The 23,977-nt window shown below is 33.2% G+C and overlaps 1 protein-coding gene across 6 annotated transcripts in view; it reads right to left on the bottom strand.

The window, feature by feature from the left end:
* The window catches only part of GRM5 (glutamate metabotropic receptor 5), a 456,294-nt gene that overhangs the window by 417,383 nt on the left and 14,934 nt on the right, over nt 1-23,977 (bottom strand). For all 6 annotated transcript variants that reach the window (XR_012497441.1, XR_012497444.1, XR_012497443.1 and 3 more), the window contains exon 2: nt 21,147-22,005. Coding sequence is in view for 2 of the 6 variants with exons in the window: in XM_074335624.1 (XP_074191725.1) it covers nt 21,147-21,804 (658 nt within the window). In the remaining 4 variants the exon portion in view is untranslated. The remainder of the gene's footprint in view (nt 1-21,146; nt 22,006-23,977) is intronic.

The raw sequence follows: 23,977 nt of genomic DNA, 5'->3' as shown, positions 1-23,977 counted from the left end.
AGTAGCAATTAGTAACTAACTTACAGTTTCCAACAGGCTACTAAAACAAGGAAGGCCAAACACAGGTGATTTATTAGATAAAATTAGTTTATGACAAAGTTTCATTTTTTCACTTCTATATCAAGTTAAGAAACTATAAACCCTGAGGTTGTAGTGCAGCCAAAGATCCCATCAATTAGTCACCCCAGTCTAGCCTATAAAGTAGGATCGTGACCTCTGGGTCCTAAAACAAAACACTTCTGTAGTATTTAGAATTTTTGTGCCCTTATTAGAATATATGGTCATATGTGAATTCAACTTTAAATAAATGTAATTCAACATGTATTTAGTTGACATCGTATACTCAGAGTTTTGACAAGTACTATGAAAGATATCAAACAAATCTGCCCTCCTTTAATACAAGCAGATCCCACTCATTAATTATAACTAATATCCAAGCAACATGTTACTCCAACATAATTTTTATTAGCTAATTTTTAACAATTCAAATATCAAAACTGAAGTACCAAACATTTTGGCTTATATTTCATATAACCAAAGTAGTTAGTGTCATTAAATAAACACACAATATAATGTTAAGTGCTAAAATGGAAAAATGCCTCAGGATATCTCTAATGGAGTTTTGTCTTATCAAAACATTATAAACAAACCTAAGAAGTCAATGAGGGAAGGAAAGCTATACATTATTTGACATAAGCACTTTAAAAGGAACTTTTGGTTATTGTGTCAATATAGTATTTTTTGAGGAACAATTCATTACAATGTGGAAATAATTAGTGACGTGTAAGAAATTCATATATATATATATATATATATATATATATATATATATATATATATATTTAGTGGGAAGTTTCATAGAAAACTCAAGTTGCTTTAATAATTAGTAACTTGTTCCTAACATTCTGATATAATTTGATGGCAGGTCTCATTCACTGTGAAAAGTAAATTTTTCCACACTAGACTTACATAAAGTAAATAGTTCAATAAATTCATAGACTAGTTTTCCAGTCTTCTATCACACTCTGACATTAAAATTACACCTGTTAAAATTTAAACGTTTAGCTCTTTAAGTTTTGTTTCATTTTAGTAATAGCAGAATAAGGTATACTGGATTACTCCAGATTCATCTCTAACAAGGTTTTATGGAAGTTATTGTGGTAGTACAAGGATGAGGCTGGTGCATGAAGAAACTTCTTATTTCTTAAATGTCTTGTATTAAGGAGCCCCTACAGTACTTAGTCAGAATTTTCTACAAAATTTACTTACTGAATAATCAGAGCAAGTTGGTTAGCTGGATAGCGACATCAATGATTATTTACTTTATGGGAGGATGGATATGGGGAGGGGAGGGAGGCAACCATTTATATATGTGTGTGTGTGTGTGTGTGTGTGTGTGTGTGTGTGTGTAACCATTTTACTCACATTAAATTGTTATTTATAGCTTATTACTTTCATTTACTTTCATTTTTTTCTTTTCTTAAAGAGAGACATTGCTTTCTTTAAATCTCTAAAACAGACAGACCAAAAACAATACAGAAAATATGAATATCCAGAAACTAGAATTCATCCTTTTCCTAAATAATACAAATAATACAACTACAATGGGGCAAGCATGGGTCTGCTTACTGTTTTTTGATCAGCTGACCCAGATACATTTTCTGAACGGCAAAATTTGGATATTTGGCTTTATTCCTAATTATTCTAGCCAATTCCTTTTTCATTAAAAGTGTCTTTAGAATCATTTGCCTTCATAAGAGTAACCAAATGAATTTTTTTGGGGGTATAATTTATAGTCTCTTTGGCTCCATCAGAGGCTACAAAGCTTTGTGGTAATATCGAAGTCTAAACATGCATCCATAATAGGGACATTTTCTCAAGCAAAAGGAGAAAAGGCAAAGCAGGATAATCACAGACCATGTGTTGACTTTTTCAGGGAGCATTTTGACAAATATATTATTTTCCTTATACACTCTATGCCTCCATTTCCTCATCTGTTAAATAACAGTAATAATTTACCTAACTCATAGAATTACTGTAAGGATTAAATAGTATAGAACCACAGATGCTGGAACATAGTAAGTACTCAGTATTAGCTACAGTAATGATATAACACCACGACCAGTAATCTTACACTTAAAGAACAACTCTTTTAAAATATATGGGTTATGTGATGTTCCCAAATTAGCATAAAATTGAGAAGTTTAGATCTAGATTATCTGACTCCAAATTCTGTGCTCTTGTGCCCTTTTAGATTTCATAGGACATAGAAACAAAAAAGCCATAGGACACCGAAACAAAACTGCAAGTAAAATATTCCAATAATGTTGACAAACACTGTAAAGTTTAGAAAGAAAATAGAGAAAAATGGTACAGGTAGGTTTGATTAAGTAGCCCATGGAGCAAGTAGGACTAAACATGATTTCAAAATGGATACAATGCAGCTAGGAGGGAAAGGTCATTCAATATAGATAGATTTCAAAGATGGTCTCACAGGTATATGCATATGTCCAAACTCATCAAATTGTAAACATCAAATATGTATACGTTTTGTATATTAATTATACTTCAATAAAGCTGTTTTTTAAAAAGAGGAATATAACAAGAGTTACAATAAGATTTATGTGTATGGTTAAGAATTGGACTGAAGAAGGAAAATTAAAGGATGATTTACCAAGAGATGAGGTTTAACAAAGTTTTAATAACAACCTTATACTTGCTGCATGGACACTATATATTTAAACTTTCAAAATTCTACTTTATGGTACCCAAAACTTTATTTTGAAAGTAACTTGGGTATGGTTATCCATGACAGGAAGAAATACTATGTTTTGCTTCTTAAACAAGCTAGTAGTTAGATAAATAAGTATATTTATATTACTAAACTTTTTATTCCAGTAATTATTTAATTTAAAAAATTACAATCTTGCTATTATGGATATTATTTTAAATATGGTCCATACCCTTTGAAGTTCTATAGGAATTTAATCTTGCTCGCTTGTTATTTTTTGTTTCTTGTTAAATTAGCTAAGAAATAAATTTAAAGTATAGAGGTAAATTCCAGATACAATATGTTCATTTACATGCTTTTTAAAATTGTGAAAAATTGAAATGGCATAAGGATCCCAAAATCTGTAATGTTGTGGCAAAATAATAAGATATTATATAGCCATGGATAATAATATTCATAAAGGGTATGAAAAATATGAAAAAAAAGTTCTCTTTACAATGGTAAGTTAAAAATATGAAAACAAATACAAAATTATGTATAACTAGTTTTTAACAATTATGCAAAAGAAAGATAAAATATATCAAAACATTGTTTCATTTTTATTAGAATATTAATGATTTTTAAAATTATTTTCCAAACTTTTGCTTTTCCAAATGTTAAATAATGTCCATATAGTTTTTTCATATTTGGAAATTATATATATTTTTATAATATATCATTTGTGTCTTCCTTATTTTCACTTAATAAATATAATTTAGACACCAGAATGATAGGAGAAAAATTCAAAGTGCAAATGTAACCCAAGAAGTTTCATTTGAACCAATGACTAGGCCAAAAAAAAAAAAAAAGTTAATTATAAAAACCAAATTAGTATTAACAGATAATATTTACTAAATCCCTAATGTGAACTGCACATCATAAATGTTTTATATAGTTGTAAATGCTCATTTAATTTGCACAACAAATATTCAATGTAGGCATACCATTATTCTCATTTTCTATGAGATAGTTTCTTCATCTATAAACTGAGATAATATCAATAATACTACTTCATACGATTGATCTGAGTATTAAACAAATCAATATACGTAAACATTCTCAGAAAAGTGCCTGGACACCTGGTGAATGCCCTCTAACTGTTTTCTATCATCATTATCATAATCATCCTCACCATCAGTGTCATCAATCATTTGACAGTTGATAAAGCTGAAATTTACAGAGGTTAAATAATTTGTTCAAATTCTAGTCTATTTAGCCACAAAGGGCAAGCCCTTTAAATCAGTGATAAAAACGATAAACAAATACTTAAATTATAATTAAATAAGAATTACTTATAAAACTGAGTGTCCTTAACATAAAAATTCTCTGAACATTAAGCTTATTTTCCAATCATTGTCCTGGAATCAGGAATTCTGTGACCTTAGATGAGCTGCTTAAATTTCTTAGGCCTGAGTTTCTCTTTTCTAAAAATGAAGAAGTTGAAAAAAGAACACAAAATAACAGCAGCTGAGATTTTTTGAATTCTTATTGTGTGTTACGTATTATACTAAATCAATGATCACAACTATCATATAAGTCAAAAATAGTGATAATCACATCTTTTCTGAAATGATGTAAAACTTGCCTCATACCTACAGCAACTAGTGACAGGGCAGGGATTTGAATCCAGGTCTACCTGAATTTGATGCCTGAGCTCTTAACAATTACCATGTTTCCCCAAAAATAAAACCTAATCAGACAATCAGCTCTAATGCATCTTTTGGAGCAAAAATTAATATAAGACCCGGTATTATATTATACCCGGTCTTATTTTACTATAAGATCGGGTATAAAATAATAAAATATAGCAAAATAAGACCGAGTCTTGTATTAATTTTTGCTCCAAAAGACGCATTAGAGCTGATGGTCCGGCTAGGTCTTTTTGAGGGGGAAACACCGTATTCAGTGCTCCAACTGCTACAGCTGTCAGGTCACTTCCAGATCTGACATTTTATCAGTATTTGTCAATTACTGATGAGACATGGACATGGTATTAGAAAAGGAGTTCAACTTTTTCCCCAACCACATCTGACAATCAAAATCTCTGTTTTTATTGTGATAGAGATGTCATTAATAAAAAATCTTTGATTTGTATTTAATTTTCACAGTATTGTACTGTGTTTCGTAAAAACCTAGTCCAAGCATATAGCTCTTGGCACACAGTGGATATTTATTTAATATTTAATTAATTAATATACCAGGCAGTTTTAGATTTACAGAGTGCATTAACTGATTATTGAATTAACCATCATAACAAAACATTAGCAAAGAGTGTAGATGCAGCCATTTGTCATCTTGCAAATGAGGATCTTTGTATTCAAAAAGGTTAAGTGAACTGCCCAAGGTCATTCCAAAGTGGGAAATCAAATACGGTCTCCAGAGCAATTCCAAAATTAATGCTGTTTCCTCTAACCTCAAAACCAAATTCTTTGACAGATCAGAAGTAAAGTTTTCCATATTCAAGTTCAATCACTTCAGCATGAGTTTCAGCTCTTTTTCAGGAATGGTTAAGACTTATTTCAGTAGCTTTCATTAGAAATTGTGTTCAATTTCTGAAAGTCCACCCGTAGCCACTTTAATATGTTATATATAAAAAATTTAAGAGCTTATTTTTCTTCATGTTCTCAATGATATTCTTTCTTCTATTGATGGTACGTGTCATACTCTCCTCAGCCTCTTTAAGGCATAATTGGCCATTTATTGACAGAGTAAAGGTAAAAGTAAAGGCATGTAATGGGCTTTGAGGTGAGAAGAAAAGTTTCCTGCCAAACAAACCCAGATTACTATTCTCTATAGTCACAGTATGCACAGCTTCCTTAAAGGAAGGTGCTTTTCAAATAAGTGAAACCAATTCAGTACAATCATTAATTCTACTGATTACTGAAAAGCACTGGAAATAGACAGTTTAAGCCTCAGAAGAAACTCAAGGAAAAGGAAGAAGGTTGAGTTTTAAGAAAGGCAGATATCAAGAAACATAAAACTCAGAAATAGGTTTGAAATTATGAATAGTTTCACTCAAATAAATTTAAATCTGTACCAGGAAAAAATGCAGTATGATTAGAAGGGGAAAATGTGTTTAAGTTTTTCTAGAGTTCCACATAAATAATTAGATAATTATCAGAAGTCTAAAATTCATAAAAAGTGATCTCAATTTTTGTTAAACAAGCCAGAAAATGGCTTAATTACTACTGATTATGCATTTTAGAGTTCACTGTTTCAGGTTGTCTGGTATATCCATTAGTAAGGGAGAGATTAAAATCTTATCTCTTTTTTCATTGAAAATATACTATTACTGGCACCTAACTCAGACCTCCTATCTTGGATGGAACAATGCCTATTATTTTCATACTAGATCAGGGGACAGTGAATAGTGTAAGCAAAAGCGTAACTAGGTCACCTGTGGTGCTTGCTCTACACGGCTCCCTTCAACCCCAGAATATTAAGCACTAGGCAAGTACAGAACCACATTGTGCTAAACAAAATGATGACACATTGCTTTTTCTCTTCTTTTTTCTTTTGTACTTCCAACACAGATATTCATCCCTATTCACCTTAGTCATGTAATATCCTGCTTCTAGGATCACATATCTCACTCGTATTATTTAGTGAGGACTGGTTAAGTTTAGAAGGTTTTCTTATGAAAAAAAAAACCTTTAAACTCTCAATAATTTTCCAAACTATACTCAATAAATACTTCTTTCTTTCAATTGAGTTACTTAATATACTCATCTCTTGCCATACTAGTTTCTGTTTACACATAACCATATTCTTTCCATGAGTGTAAACTTTATATTAATAGTAGACCATGGCTTGGTAATACATCTGTGAAAAGTCATGTGCTGGCAAGTGCTTCCATTTAATTTTTTTCATATGTTCCACAGATGCTGGCATATGACATATCCCCAATAAATATTTTCAAATTAATTAATAAATTATTGCATTTGTTGTAACATCACATGGACCTCAAGCTGTATTAGGTATGCTTTTATACACTATACACTTCTATTGAAAGATATTGAACTTTGTGAGACATTTATTATTTACTTTGTGCAAAAAAATCTCTCAAATCAAAAATGATGCTACCAGTTTTTAATTATTTTGATAATTTCATATAACTTGGCAAGTGAAAGCACCACCAAACTTCCAAATAATTTATTTTTTTGCATTTTATTAGTTATAGGAGGGTTTACTATTATCAACTACACATAAATACAAATCTATATAATTAATATTGCCAGCTGATTCTTCAGCATAATTATTTAATAAAATCTAGGTTTTAAATGGTAAACGTCTAAGTATTACTTTGTTTTGTGCACTGAAACTAATAAAAAATAGTAAAAAATATATATAGGTTTTAACATTAAATACAGTAGAAATTAATGGTTTATATATTTTTATTTTCTCTGAACAAAAAATGAGAACTAATTATGCTCATGTAATAAGGAAGGAGTGTACTAATTTGGGAACTGAAAACAAATTAAGTTTGATTACATACATAATAGCTAGATGGAGTGTTAAATTTTTTTCAATGTATTAATAAAGTTTTCTCTCTTTTCTCTATTAACTTTAATAAAACATATTCATTACCAGCTGCATTTCTAATTTAATTTTTTTCAAATTCCATGAAATTGAAATTAAACTAACATGACACTTCAATATGTCTTACTTAACTTTCATATTTCTTCAGCTTATCTAAAGGATAAAATTCATCATATGGCAATGTAATAATACATTCTTCTTAAAAAACAAATGTCTGTCTACTATCATTAGGAAGACTCAAGGCTTGAAATCCTAACCCAATCTTTTGAAAACCGGATATATGACTTTTGAAAAGAAGTTATATAACCAAAAAAAATAAGATGAAGATTTGTGAAGAAATTGTCAAAGATGCAAATAGTTCTGTTCTTAGAGTCATTGAGAAAAGGAACACAGAAATATCCTTTTTACTCAATAGTATATCTACTTTTTATTTTAGCTGTGGGTAGGCCTGACTTTCAGATAATACTAACATACTAATAACAGTACCAAAATTCAAATCTTGATATCACTTCATAGATCATAAAAAACTTTGAGAATTTCTGAAAACAGCAAACACTTAATAAAAATAGTTATTATTATTGTTATTATTTGATCTGTAACAATCTGTGAGAGCATCATTTAGTTTTCAAATCAATGTAGTTATTAAATATAATGTTTTATTTCCTAGGGTCCATATTATTTCCTTTTGTTATATACTCAGGCCTATGGCATGCCTCAGTGTGCTACAACTTAGCTTCATTAACAAGTTCTAGTTACTGACTAGTGAAGGTTAGCATCCTCAGTTTGAAATTTACAAATAAGTTATTTATCCATTGTGTTGATTTTTTTTCAATACAAAAGATGCTTGTTACAAAATTAAAAAAATAAATAAAAATTCAGAAGTGCTTAAAATACAGCATTAACACCATCTTCAGTCTCCTCTGTTTCCAGGCTCCCACCCTACACACACAAGCACAGTGAAGATAACCATGTTCCCAGGTTAGCTCTGGGACTTTACAGACTTTGCTCATTTTACTGTCAGCCATTGGAGGAGAGGCTGTAGGATCCAGTTAGAACTGTGCCAAAGCACTAAGCACCCTGTGTTATGTGATTGCAAACCTAACTTCCAAAAGCAAAATTGGTAAGAATCTAAAACTCACTAAATTTATTGGGCACTTTCCTAATTCTCCACCTCATTCAATAATAAATTTTAACTAAGTAAACACAGAGTGAAACACTATGTCATTTTTTGTTGTTGTTTTTTTCCCCTCATATCCAGATAAGGCAAGGCGAGTTCTTGGCAGGCGAATTTAGAATGTCCTTGTTGAGCACTTGCTATATGCCAAATATGATGCTAAGTGTTTTATATATACTCTTTACAACAGTCTCATGGGGTAGGTATTATTCTCTCAATTTAATAATGAGGAAACTAAATTAAGTGACTTGTCCAAAGTCCTTCCACTACCAAGAATATTAATCTGGATTTGTACTCAAACCTGCCTGTGTCAATACTACCATTAAAATACACATAGACTAATTCCAAAGAGCCAGCAAACTTAGATTTCTGAGATGTCTTTGCAACAAACTTTGTGAATTTAATGTTATGACTCCACTGTAGTTTACCCATTTCATGAATCTACTTTTACTTCTAAGAATGCTAATATCTAACCTCACTTTATTTTACTAATGGTATTTAGCCTAATCTTCACTTTCTCAAAAGACATCATAGTCAAACTTGACTATATAGTGAGTGAGATTATACATATAATGATTGGGAAACTCAGAGAAAACTGAAAGAAGTCTGAAACTTTATATGTTTATACTTGTGCTTTATTACATACCACATCACAATGTGTTATACTATGGTTTGTTGAATTTCTTGTTTTACCAAGAAATTCTTATAAACAGTATAAATACAACACATTGTATTTTGTGTGTGTGTGTGTGTGTGTGTGTGTGTGTGTGTGTGGGGGGGAAGTTAGACATGTTAATTTGTTATATGTAAATTTTTAACACCAAAATTATATTAACACATTTTACATTTATTTTTTTAATGTACTATATTGGAATATTTAAAAAATAAAATATCCCCGAGTTGGAGTCACCTCTGATAAAAACTAGGACTTTCCTGAAACATCTTGGTCTAGTGTCCTCAACCATTGCCCAATATTGATGCTTATGCCATTTATCAACAATATATTAATTACTTATATTTTGCTCAAAGTCTCTACCATTTCCCACCATGGGTTCTTTGGAATCTTTGCTCATTTTTAATAATAAAACTTAAAAACCACACATCCAGAAGAGACAAACCAAATGATGACATTTTCACAGAAGAAAGAACTTGTGTATATGGATATCATTTCTCTAGCCAAAATTTATTAACAATGTTAAAGAGAAAAGTAGAGTAAGGTCCTTTTAAGTTTTTTTTTTTTTTTTTTTTTTTTGCTATAAGATGTGCATTTTAACAATTGTATTTGCATAAAAAATACTTAGGAATAAATTTAAGCAAAGAAATAAAAGACTTATACTAAGAAAATGATGAGATTGAAGAGAGAAATTAGATACAAATAAAGGGAAAAATATACCACTCTCATGGATAGGAAAAATTAATACAGTTAATATGTCCATACTACCTAAAGTAATATATAGATCAATGCAATCCCTATCAAAATACCAATAACATTTTTCACAGAACTAGAACAAATAATCCTAAAATTTATATGGAATCATAAAAGACCCTGAATAGTCATGGAAATCCTGAGAAATAAGAACAAAGCTGGCGGTATCACATTACCTGATATCAAATTATACTACAAGGTTATAGTAATCAAAACAGCATGGTATTGGTATAAAAATAGACACATAGATCAGTGGAACAGAATAGAGAGCCCAGAAATAAATCCAGCCTATATGGTCATTCAATCTATGACAAAGGAAGCAAGAATTTACATTGGGGTAAAGATAGTCTATTTCATAAATGGTGCTGGGAAAACTGGAAGGATACATGCAAATAAATGAAACTGGACCACATTTTTATGCCATATAAAAGAATAAACTCAAAATGTATTAAAGACTTAAATGTAAGAACTGAAACCATAAAACTCCTAGAATAAAATACAGGAAGTAAACTGTCAGACATTACCCTTAGTCATATTTTTACTCATATATCTCCTTTGGGAAATGAAAAAATAAACAAATGGGACTACACTGAACTACTAAGTTTTTTACAGCAAAGGAAACCATCAACAAAACCAAAAGGCATCTTACTAAATGGGAGAACATAGATGCCAGTGGTACATCTGAAAAGAAGTTAATATCAAAAATTTATAAAAACTCATATAACTCAACACCAAAAAAACCCCACAAATAATCCAATTAAAAATGGGCAGAGGACCTGAATATTTCTTTCTTCAAAGAGGACATATGAGGTGTGAACAAAAAAATATGGTGAATGTTTAAATTTAAAAAATATATATTACAGTGAAAGACACATGCCATTAAACCCCCTCAGAATACTCCCCCTTGCTTCAAACATACTTATTCTGTTGTTCTTGCCACTTTCTGAAACAGTTCTGCAGTACTTTCATGAGTGTCTTTAGTTGCACTGTCATGGCTGCCTCAATGTCCTGAATCGATTAAAAAAATTTTCCTTTCATGGTCATTTTGACTTTGGGGAAGAGCCAGAAGTCGCATGGTGCCAGATCCGGTGAATAAGGTGAATGAGGACACCCATAATGTTTTTATTTGACAGAAATTGCCGAACCAGAGTGTTGTGTGACACAGAGCACTGCGATGAAAGATAAAGATACTCATAAAAGAGGACTTCCAGAACTTCTTCAGAAAGTGTCAAGAATGATGCGATAAGTGTTTTCAAAATGAGGTGGAGTATCTTGAGGGGAATAAATGGCAATGTCTTTTACTGCAATTTTTTTATTTTATTTAAACATTCACCATATCTTTTGATCACACCTCATACATATGGCTGATAGACATATGAAAAGATGCTCAACATAACTAATCATCAAAGAAATGCAAATTAAAACCACAATGAGATACCATCTCACTCCTGCCAAAATGGCTATTATCCATAAATCAACAAACAACAAATGTTGTTGAGGATGTGGAGAAAAAGGAACCCTCATGTACTGTCGGTGAGGTTGCAGATTGGTATACAGCCACTATGGAAAACAGTATGGAGGTTCCTCAAAAAATTAAAAATAGAGCTACCTTATGACCCAGCAATTCCACTCCTGGGTGTTTACCCAAAGAAACCCAAAACACTAATTCAAAAAAATATATATATGCACCCCTATGTTTACTGTAGTACCATTTACAATAGCCAAGATATGGAAACAACAAAAATGCCAATCAATAGACGATTGGCTAAAGAAATTGTGGTATATTCATGCAATGGAGTATTACTCTGCCATAAAAAAGAATGAAATCTTACCATTTGCAACAACATGGATGGTCCTAGAGGATATTATGCTAAGTGAAATAAGTCAGACTGAGAAAGACAAATACCATATGATCTCACTTACATGTGGAATCTAAAGAACAAAATAAATAAATAAACAAAACAGAAATAGACTCATAGAGAGAGAGAAAAACTGATTGTTGCTAGAAGGGAGGGGCATTGGGGGATGGGTGAGAAAGGTGAAGGGATTAGGAAATACAAATTGGTAGTCACAAAACAGTCACTGGGAGGTGAAATACAGTATGAGGAATATAGTCAATTATGTTGTAAAGATTAAGAAGTGTGTCTGATCAGTACTGAATTTATCAAGGGGATTACTTCATAGATTATATAAATGCCTATCCACTGTGTTATATACCAAAAACTAATATAAAATTATATTGAATGTCAACTATAATTAAACATATATATAGTCACAGGATTATAGCACAGGGAATATAGTCAGTGGTATTGTAATAGCTATGTATAATGTCAGATTGGTGGGGTTATCACTTTGTGAAGGGTATAAATGTCTAATCTTTATGTTGTTTTGTACACCTGAAACTAATAAAAAAATGAAAAAAAAAAAAGAAATACATTTTAAATGACCCATAGTACACGTATGGCTGGCTATGTGCAACTAAAATAAAAATTTACAAAACAATATTTACTTTTACTATCATGTAATACACTCTGATATTTACATTCTATTCTATCCTACTTTATATTAATTGCTCGTCTAAACTAAACTGGTTTAGGAAATAACTCATATGTTATGATGCACTTTTTGAAAAAAACACAGACTAGACAATCTTGTTGTTTTGAAAGCCTGTGTGTGTGTATGTGTGTGAAAATCGATGAGTAAAATGCATCATTGTGATGTAATCTCATTTCAAAGTCTCTTAAAATGAACACATCTGACTATCACACCTCTTGCCAAAAAGTCTCCTCAACATTTGGATAAATTGAGATGTCTTTATGGAGTATTTGCAAATGTGCCAAAATGAGATTTCATAACTCCTAGCCCTGATGAAGTCCAAAGAAGTCTTTCATACACAAGGTTGCAGCATTTAACAAAACGTTCTCCCGCTCTTAAAAAAATGTGTACCATAGTTCTTCCTCCCATAATTGGCATCTGAAGGATGGAGAGTGGAGTCCACAACAGAGATGTGAATAGAAACAACCAGGTACAGTCTGTACTTTCATCAGACTCACAAAAGGTCTTCTGCGAGGTGAACTTGTTGCCACATGCCTCTTCCTTAATTTACTTTCTTTTTACTGTAATTAATTCCTTCTTTGGGAACAATGAAATGTGCTTTCAAAGCCAGATCAAAAGACACATGAAATATGCTCAAAAGTTTTTTTCTCAGTAGGGAAACAAATAGTGTTTTCTTGTTTCCTAGCGATGGGAAAAGAGTCAATAAGTGTGCATTCCATTTTCCCTTGAAGCCTGAACTACCCCAATGTAAAGGGACCAAGTTTGGACTTAATTAAACAGAGTTGGCCTTGGGTCTAAATCCTTGGGCTGCCCCTAATAGCTGCAGTATTATGAGGGAAATACTTTCTCTTTCCATACCTACTCTCTAACCTATAAAATGGTAACATTATCACACTGTGTTATGGAATAAATGAGTCAACTAAGAAATTAATGCAATATTATAGTATATATGACCATGTTTTAACTCACAGAATAATAGAATCTCAATTATATGACATTTGATCATCAATAACGGGAATTATCAAGGACAAATAGTCCAACTCCCATCCTCCCTATAGTGAAATTTAAGTTGATTTTCCCACAGCCCCTGCATGTGATTGTCTATTCCAGGCTTCTACATAGGAGTTACAGAGGACTGACTGTCTCCTAAGAAAGCCAATTCCTTCATTGAATGTTTCTGTTAATGAACAAAAATATCCTTCTTTAAATTAAGTAATAATTTGTTACTCTGGTGTTTCAATAATTAGCTCTCTTTGTAATGTTCCTGGCCATAAAGAGTGAACCCAGCTCCTCTCCACCTGAATTTTCCAAATACCTACAAGTAGCAGTCAGGTCCCTGCCATGTCTTATCTTCTTTCTGCCAGTTTTATTCTTTGAAGACATGGTTATTTTGGCCACTCTCCTTTGAAGCAGTCATACTTGGTTGCATTTATTTTAAATGTGATGTGCAGCATTGAATCCAGCACAAATGCGGTTTATGGAAGCATGAGAAGAGCAAGTGACAGAAGGTCAGTTCTTGGAAGAGGTCTCCAAGAACATGCTTTCTAGCCCCTTTTCATCTGACAAACGAAGAAAGGAGTTGAAGTGAGTTTCTCAGAGTCACATAGTAAAAATTCCTTGCTCTGATGTCAATGATATTTCTTTTAGTAAAACTAGTTCTTTTAATTTTATTTTTTTCCACCTCCAAGATATCATTAATACAATCTTCACTTTCTTATATACACTTTCAAATTAATGGGATAATAAGGAGACGATCACTCTTGACCAGACTTACTGAACAACCTATAAAATGTAAAAATTTCCAGTAACTGAAGAAGAGATGAGGAAAATATGGCAAATAAAAAGACACAGAGAAAGAGAGAAGAAAGTAAAAGACCCTCTCTATAGAATTTTGTGGATTTCTATCCTTGTTTTTCCTTATAAGCTTATTTCCTGTGTGTTGGGTAGAGTTTGCCGTGTATAAATTGTTTTGCATTGGAACATAAATGTCACACCACGCCTTCCCCTGCCTCAGCTTTCCTCAATCAGAAACATCTGTTACTCATTATTAAACTTTATAAACCTTTATAAAGCTAATAAGGTTATGATGACTAAGGAACTAAGTCACAAGACCAATTTTTTAGTAAACAGAATGAATGGACTTTATGAATATGAAAACTCTAAAGTTCAGACAATAATGTTAATCTGTGTGATCGGGAATAAGGGAGACCAAGGAAAAACACACAACTTGTGCAGCTCCCAACCATAAAACGGATAAATTCCAAACACCTTGTAGGCACACTCACTCAGAGATTACCTTCATTTTGAAGGAAGCATCTGATTCATTGAAACTGTGGTGTCCACACTGGCACATCACTCCAGGTTTTTATTTGTGTGTGTTGGGGGAGCAGTGGATTGACATCCTCTGAAAACAAAGTTCCTTCTCACATAGTTGTCATGGGCATGGAGTATTTGCGAGGAAGGAAATTCTGGTATTTTCAGCAGTGAATGGATAGCAATAGTGCCTGAGAAATTGGAAACATGAATGTTGTCTCAGGCATGAATGAGTCTTTTATAGGTGAGTCAGAATCCAAGCCAGAACTTGCATTAAAAAATAAACAAACAAACAAAAACTGAAAATAGGGAATATCTCACCCTGGCCACAACTAGATATATCAATGGATCCCATTTGTCTTCCCTGAGAGAGGCCATAACTCCCTTAGAGGCTATTAGCTAAGAATCCACAGGCTATTCTATCTGGAAGGAAAGATAAAAGATAGCACCCCTCTGAACACACTTCACAGGGCTGCCCATATTTCACTACTAATAATGCAATTTCCGGCAGTGATGTATGAATATGAAAAACTGCTTCTTCACTATTAGAGTTGCCACTGTATTTCCCAGATTATGGATCTATGATCTAATTTCATGAAGAATCCACCTAAAAGTCTTTGCATCTTCTGATTTTTAAGTATTGTTATGTCAGTGATAACCAATATAATTATCCAATCAATCCATAATTACAAAGATTTATGAGGTCTAATAGTTTCAGAATTTTTATGGAGCAAAGAAAATATTTTTTCAAAATTTCTGCAAACCATCATTAAGACCCAGACAAAAAAGCACTTCATCTAACTTACAGGTCAAGAACAAAGGGACCATGCTATTTCTCAATGCTAATTTTTACCTGAACTAATTAATTTGTGGTGTCTGCCTATTTAAAATAGGCATTAAAACTTTCAGCAGATTGGCATCATCGAGATGTAGGGAAGGGGAAGAAAGTAATGAAACAGAGAAGTAATCCAATGGCAAAAAAAAAAGAACTTGAGTAATTATCTTCAACAATGATAAGGAAACAAAATTCTGGACAGGAATCTTGAGTTCTAAGACCCAACTGTGTAATGAATTATATAAAAGAAAGGCCAAATTACTTGTCCTTACTGACTCTGTTTCCTCAACTATAAAATGAAAGGATTAGATTAAATGCTCTCATAAGACTCTTCCAGTGTTAACATTCTACAAATCTGCCAGTAGTTTGGATGTCTGAATTATCATCATGATCATCTCAAAATTCATCTCAACTCTCACTTTACGTAACCCCTGGAGACACAAAATGAAACCCCTTTATAAAGTACATAGTAGGGCCCATAGTGACATTTCTTATCTTTCCAAACTTAATTGTTATTTTGATACGATCACAAGTAATAGAAAAGGTGTGATGGGAAAAGTGTTTTCCCACTTTTTTGAAGGTGATTCAACCAAAGCTTGATTATCATCACATATTAAAATAGTTGATGGAAAAACCATATCATAACCTAAAAGTGGTAATTGTAATGTTTTACAATACATAGTTTATACTAAAAACAATATTTTAATGATGTCACATTACCAGTACAACTTATTGATACATTCCTCCCCTCCGCCCCCGAGCAACACTGACATGTTTTTTTGGCTAGAACAAATTAGCATTCCATTATCATTAGGTGGAAATAATAAATTCAAGAACCAGTGCAAACATAAAAGACAGTGGGGTGTGAATAACATTTTACAATTAATCAAGGGAGGCATTTTGGCACTTTATTTTTATAAAGAAGCAAAACTGTGAAAACTTACAAGTGCCTACTATTTATCCCCATGCTACATATTCATATTAGTGAGATAGGTACTATTGTAACACAAATTCGTTCAACAAACAGTCTTTGAGGATGGGGCTAGGCACTCTGATAGGCCCTGGAGATGTACAGTGATATTTCAACTAAAGTCATCAAAAATTGTGGTGTGAAAATCCTGTAAGCGTCTACAAAGTACAATACACAAGGGTCTGTATATAAAATGCAATCTGTAATTACTTTTTTCAATAAAATTAAGCGAGATCAAGGGGAAGTATGAAATAATGGAATATATGCAAGTGTATGACTATTTAAAGCATTCAGACTTGAAGGGAATTATCAAATCTCTAGCTACAGAAACCTAAGTGCAGCATTTAAAATTTCCCTTCTTGCCCACAGCATTTATTCCATTTTACTTCACATTTAAATCTCAAGACTATTAAGGGATGTTAATGCATTTATTTTGTTTTTATTTTGAGGTTTAAACATTGTAGTAGTATCCCATTTTGAGGGGAGGTTTTGAGTTTAAACTCATTGGGATAAATATGCTTATATTGAACTCCATCTTGAAGGTATTTATTATTGCTCATAAATTTATGGTTAGCTGGGTAATGTTTCAGCTGGGCTTTATTATGTGATTGCAAATAACTGTGGCTCAGGAAGGCAGTTGTGTTGATCTTCATAGGGTTCTCTGACATATAGTTGAGGTCAAGTTAGACCACTTGACCTCATCTGGAACAGCTGGGTGTTCGTTCTTATCCTTCGCATGGTGATGACACAGTTCCAAGACAGACAGACTAGGAAGGGTGTCCTCATTTCCACCAAACTCTACTGACCAAAGCAGTCACAGGCTAGTGCTACATGAGAGTAGAAGGGAACTATCAAGTTACAAAACAAAGGTGATCATTAATGGAAGCCTTCAAAGCCAAAGCACTCCATCTCTCACACTGTAAACAGGTGAGCACCACTGATCTTGTGCCATAATGGCGACATGTACCAAGGTTTGCAAAAGTATTGAAGCATAGGAACCCTTAAATTTCCTTAGAGCAAAGAGAATGGCGACTGATTGACTCTTTAAAAAGGAATGAAAAACTGTTGAGTCATTGCATGTTCCTTTCCTCTATGCAGTTGAAGAGCTCGTGTGGTCTGCCTTTAAACCATATATACTTCTTTGTTTCTGTACTATTAATCTCTTTGCCTAAAACACTTAATTTCTGCATAATACAATAAGCCACAGTAAATATACAGTCCTGTAGCCTACAAAAACCATAAATCAAGGAAATTGCAAGTATAAGAGATTAATCTTGAAGCTGAAACACAAGACTTTTTGGGCTCTCCTTTGGAATTCTGTGATAGCATAGACGGTCTCAAAGGAACATTTTGTGATAGTTGCCAAGAGGACTGAGTGACACAGTACTGCCATGTTTAAGCATAAAACAAATGGGCAATTGGGGGAAGGACTTTTTTTTTTAAATGGGACATCTTTTTATAGACCCTAATTCCTCATGTGAAAGCATTTGAAAATGTCCATACTCTTCAAGAACAAAAATGTCAACTGAGAAAAGGAGGGTAATTTTAAGGACATGGAAATATGTTTGGGATACTGAGGCTACATGATCAAGGGCTAGAGAGAATTACTCCGATCCAACCAGGAAAAGGCTAAAGTAAGAATTGGCATTGTCATTTCACAGAAAATCCTGCAGAGTCTTACTGAAGAGTAGGCAACAAAAAAACAGGCATCACCTTGGGGAGCCCCTATAGTACCTAAGAGAGCTGTATCTTGTTACACTCAAGCACTTTTCTGATCCTGGGGGTGAATTTTACCTTGTGAGACTTCCTGCCACATCAAAACAATATAAATACTTCATGCCTAATCCACATAAAACAATAGATCAAAAATTATTTCTTCCAGTTGTTGAGTGCTCATATTCAAAACTTATTTTCTCCTGATCCTGATTACCATCATCTCAACATTTTGCCAAAATTTAGCAACAAAATTTCTATTAGCCTGTTTTTGGCAAAATAATTAAATTTGCCTAAATTTGGCAATCGAATATTTTGGCTTAGTTTTTGCCGATACATAAAATGTTTTATTTTCATTGTTATGTTACAATACATAGTTTATGCTTATAATACACACCTTCAAATATTTGCATGTAAAAGCTATACAAGAAAACTAAGTCTCTTTCAGCCCACCCTATCCCCTACCTACTTAGACTTCCTCCCCAGAAGAGCAACTGTTATGAGTTTTGTGCTTCTCTGGGAACAATTTTATGAATACCCTATCAAATGCTTTTTATAAACTCCATTTTATACAAATAACATACCATATACACAGAACTTCACCTTGCTTTTTTCACTTAAAATGATCTTGGAGAACATTATGATCTCATTACCTACCAAATGACTCAAATTTTAATAACTATGTAATAATACATTGTATATGAGTAGATGCAGTATAATTTATTTATTTTACTGGATTACTAGTGGTGTACATTTCAGTTAAGAAAATAAAATAAAATAAAAACAGTTTAAATTAGTAAAATTAAATGGTCATGATAGTGAGTTTCTCTTTGAATACAATCTTGGACTAACATCTCCCACATGGTAACCCAATCGTACTCTTCTGAAACTAGAGGGAAGTCCCTAATGGCATTCATGATTTTTTGAGGCAAACAAAATCATACCTTTAAATTTGCTTTTTCGCAAGCATGTATTTTTTTAACTTCTCACCTTTTCATATTATCTGATGCCCTTTACTGGAAATCTGTCCCTTCTAAATTTTCACCAATTGTTGGTAGTCTTCCTGCTAAAACTCAATTGTCAAATTCCATTTCCTTCTCCAAGATTTCCATCCTGATCCCTGTCACCACAGAGCAGGATGTGATTTCTTTTTTCTAATTCAGTTTACTTTAGAGACATATTTGTAATTAATTCTGTGTCATCTTGAATTATGGTTATATAAGTATTAATGCATGCTTCATCTGTTTTGCCATATCACATGCCCATTGAGGGTAGTGATATATACAACTTAAGGCTGACGGGAGGCTCTTTCATCTATTTGTGCTTAATAAATACGTATTGCACAAATATGTCTTCAGAGTGTATTTCCAATGGATTTGGCTAAATTATAATGGGACCCTGAACTAGAAGTCAGTAACTATGAACCCTACCTATATCTCTGAAATTGCTATTAGCTATTTATTGGATTAATTATTTAAACTCTTAAAACATTTGTATTTTAAAATGGGAATAAAATATCTGGATTATCTATATCACTGTTTGTTGTGAGAATCAAATGAAATCATGGTTTTATAAGAAAAACCTCAGCATTAGAAAAAAAATTCAAAGGTCTCCTACTCTACTCACCATTGCTCAAAATCTCTATATATCAGCATCTCTGTAAGCAAACCTTTAACTTATGCATGAACATTTCCAGAGGCATGGAAGTGTCAATCCAATGTAGAAGCCCATTTTATGTTTGTGCAGCTCTGAATATTATTTGTAAGAGTGGCCAAGCAGTGAAATCCATATCATGACTCTTAATAATGAAAAGTTCACTATATCTAATTGATGATTGGCTCCCAAGATCTGAAGTAGATTTACTCTGTTTTTTTCATCCATTTCCCAATAACTCAAACCCATATTTTACAGGACTAGATTGTTTGGACCATGCTGCTAATGTTATTGCAGGTTTTTTAACCCTCACAATGATTTAATGAGTTATAAAAAGTATTTTGAACCTTCTTTGATATTCTATAGTGCATAGCATAAGTAGTATGTTGTCCTAGAAAGACTGTTACATAATGAGTGAGTCTCACCATTTGGGTTCCTTAAACTCTGTAGGTCAAACCAAACCTATCTCAAACATCCTTGGTGGAGAACTAAAAGTACTTTCAAAATACCATTGATAATAAAAAGGGCTAATATTATTAATAAGTGTTATAAAACTTCAATCATATTTTCCTTCCTCACTATTCTTTGAGCATAAAGAAGCAATATATTTCAAAACAAACTAGTGTTGAATCATTAAAGCTTATACTTCCTGAGTATATTCAGTACAAGGATAAAACTAATTTATACCCATCTCCATTTCAGATTTAACTACACACTCTGTTGAAAAATAGTTGAGTTGTAAGATTAAGCTCTTTGGTAATTTTCTATTTCAGTGTACCTGGGCCAGAACCGCTGCCTTCACTGCTTATGTATGTTTATGTGTACCTCTCTAACTATCAGAAACAATAGGCAGTTGGAGTAACTTGAAAATGTTAAAAATGTGAGGTTCTCAACAAAGATCTAGAAAACTTAAAAATCTCTGGCATCATTATAGCAGCAGTACAAATAATGTAACACATAATTTAAAAAAAAAAAGAAATCCATTTTGCCAAATGATGGTCACATAAACACTCATATTAGCTTAAATCTATGCCACTCAAGACATATGTCATCCAGTCCCTTCTTTATGATAAAACAGGACAACTCAAAAGGTCCCAAATAATTAGGACTATTTTTGCCATCCAAAACCCAAAATTTTAACTGGGAGGCTGTCGAGTATATAATGAGACATACTCAATTAATGTAAAGGAAACATACCTTCTGTGTGCACAGCTGACACATAGGTCCAGTTGTATCTCTTCACTATGTCCACCATGGCCCGTGCCTGCTGTGCATCTGAAGGTACAACCCTCATGAAATACTTGAACAGAGTTTTGTCGCTCAGATCCATGCTGGTTGCCGAGTATGCAATCTGAGGTATGTTGAAAAGCTGGAGCAAATTTTGGACCTGGATGGCCACAGAACTGGAGCCCGGCCCGATGACCCCTACTATGGGCTTCTTGGAACGGAAAGAAGAAGAGCCATCCACACAGCGCACCAAACCTTCTTCTTCTTCTGAAGAAATGAGGGAGTCCCTTATGAACTCAATGCTCTGTTCTAGGGCCACCGCCGAATGCCAACAAGAATCCCTTATCTCACAGCCCAGTGTGATGTTGGGCAAGAGTGTGGGGTCTGAGTTGATTCTTTCCAGGGTGTGCAGCATGGCCTCCACTCTCTGAATGCCATACTGTTCACGAACCGCACCACACTTCCTCTCATGAACTTTGTCCACAGTGGGTTGGTGGTGGACAGAAAAGAGAGCTCCGATAATGATGTCACCTGGCATGTGAGCCACCACCCTCCTCTCACTGGACTGTGCACTCCCACGGACATCTTCTTTCAAAAGCAGGACTGAGAGGATCAACAGAAGAACCATTTTAGGGAAGGAGTTCAAGCTAATAAAGATGACATGATGGGGGAAAGTTAGGAGAGTTCTGATAGGCAGAATCAAACAATGTCCTAGGTTGAGTGGAAAACCAAGGGATTAGCCAGTCATCTAGATGTGCTCTCTAAAAGACCACCATGTCACCAGATACCACTTAGTTAGATGCATCCGCGTCATCATGATCTTCAAAACCTAGAAAAAGAGATAGCATAGGTAGTTAGCAACATGAGTGCAATGACTTTGGGAAGCTCTAACATTCTACGTTAGAGGGGAAAAGAAGGGCTTCAATGATGTAGATAGATAACCTGGAAAAAAAAAGGAACCCAGTCTTTCTGATTATCCTTTGTCTTTTTTGTGATTTTGTGATATGATAAAGCAGCTGACATAGCTTCTTGATCCTGATTTGCTTAATTTTTATTTTCATTTGTTCAACTGGAGTACAAAAATCAAATCTTCCGTGTGGTGTGCTGAACCATACTCTCACGTGGAGGTGAGAGAAAGCATCCTAAAAGCAAAACTATGCTATTGTTTATGGGGAATATACTCCCTAAAAAATTAAACAATAGTGATTCCTGGGTGATTTTTTAGAAAGGTTCTTTTTTCTTTCCAAATTTTCACCATTGAGCATGGATTAATTATCCAACTACAAAAATAAAGTTACATTTTAAAAAGCCTACATACCCCTTTTTCAAATGCAGTGTAAAGCAAGTTGAATAATGTTCCTAAAAAATAAGTGTGTGTCTAGTTTCCATGAAAGATAGAACAAAGACAAATGCAGTCATGCAGGTATTTCCAAGTTAAATAAACTAAGGAGGGAAGGAAGAGAGTTGGGATGTTACAATGTAAAATGCCACCCAAATAGGCAGGAAGCATAGTGACATGGGTACCAATTTCTGGAGAAAAGAATATTCAGTTTCAAATTCTACTTTCTGCTATTAATAAATATTAGTAAATTGTTTAACCTCTCAGTACCAGAATTTCCTCATCTGAGAAATGAGGATAATGTGTGCTAGTCTGCTTTTATGAGAATCAACATAAGATATCAACTATGCAAATGTTTTGTATATTGAATAGGGCTATACATATTCAAGACATGACCTTTTCTGTTATTAAATTTCCAAGGGCATTCTGTGGCTAGGTGATGAAGAACAGAAAATTCTCTGGCAACCCACTTGGTCCTCCAGAGTCTTCAAAGTAATTACAGAGTGTTGTAATAAAATTCATAGTAATCTGTCCTCTCATGCTGATCCAGGAAAAAAAAAAAAAAATCCACGTCAGGAGAACTCAAAGAGCTGGAAGGATGAATCTTTGGAATTACCCTTCCAAGTAGAAACTTAGTATAGCTATGGTTATCGTCATTATTTCAGTTTAAACTCTTGGGAAGAAGGATTTTTTCCTCCAAGTTGCCTACTGCAAATTCTAGCATAATTTGTAAAAGGGAACAGACAAATTAATGATTTGTGTTATTTAAAGGATTTTGTAAGAGACTTATTTGTATGTTTTCATATCTTCTAGCCAAGGATCTCAAATAGTTTTAAATTGATTAACTCCCTAAGCACCCCCTTTCAAAAATAGGTGATGATTCTTCAGGAATTTAAGCAATTATAATGCTCCTCCAAGAACACTAATAGCTTTCAAAACTCATCAGATCTGCAAAAATTCAAGTCCAGCCACAAACTGAATATAACTTGAATCACATTTATAAACACTCTTACCATCATTTTCATCATTTTTTTCTATTGTTTCCTTTGACAACAGAGAAAGGCTCCCTCTGCATAGTGCCAAACACAACAACAACAACAACAACAACAACAACTACCTTCAAATAACTAGATGTTCCAGAATCATTAAGTATTTGGAAATATTTAGGGGGGAAATCAGTTTTGTATGGAAGTTGGCATTGTAGACAAGGGGGAAGGGAACAAGCACTGATGTTAATTTTCTCATTTGAAAATTAACTGAATATTCTCAAGTGTTCCCTTCACTTTGCAAAGACCTGGACCAATGCTTAGTCTCAAAATCGTGAATTCTACTGCAAACAAAAAGAAAAACCTGAAGTAAAAGAAATCATAATTAAATCCAGAGTATTAGTGAGCAAACTCAATAACAGAAGAGCTCTCATTTTTATTATGTGAGAGCATCAAAGTGATATGAGAGACTAGAA

The sequence above is a fragment of the Rhinolophus sinicus genome, linkage group LG06, assembly GCF_036562045.2.
Source record: "Rhinolophus sinicus isolate RSC01 linkage group LG06, ASM3656204v1, whole genome shotgun sequence".
NCBI lineage: Eukaryota > Metazoa > Chordata > Mammalia > Chiroptera > Rhinolophidae > Rhinolophus > Rhinolophus sinicus.
Note: the sequence above shows the minus strand (reverse complement) of the source record. Positions and strands in the feature narration are given on the sequence as shown.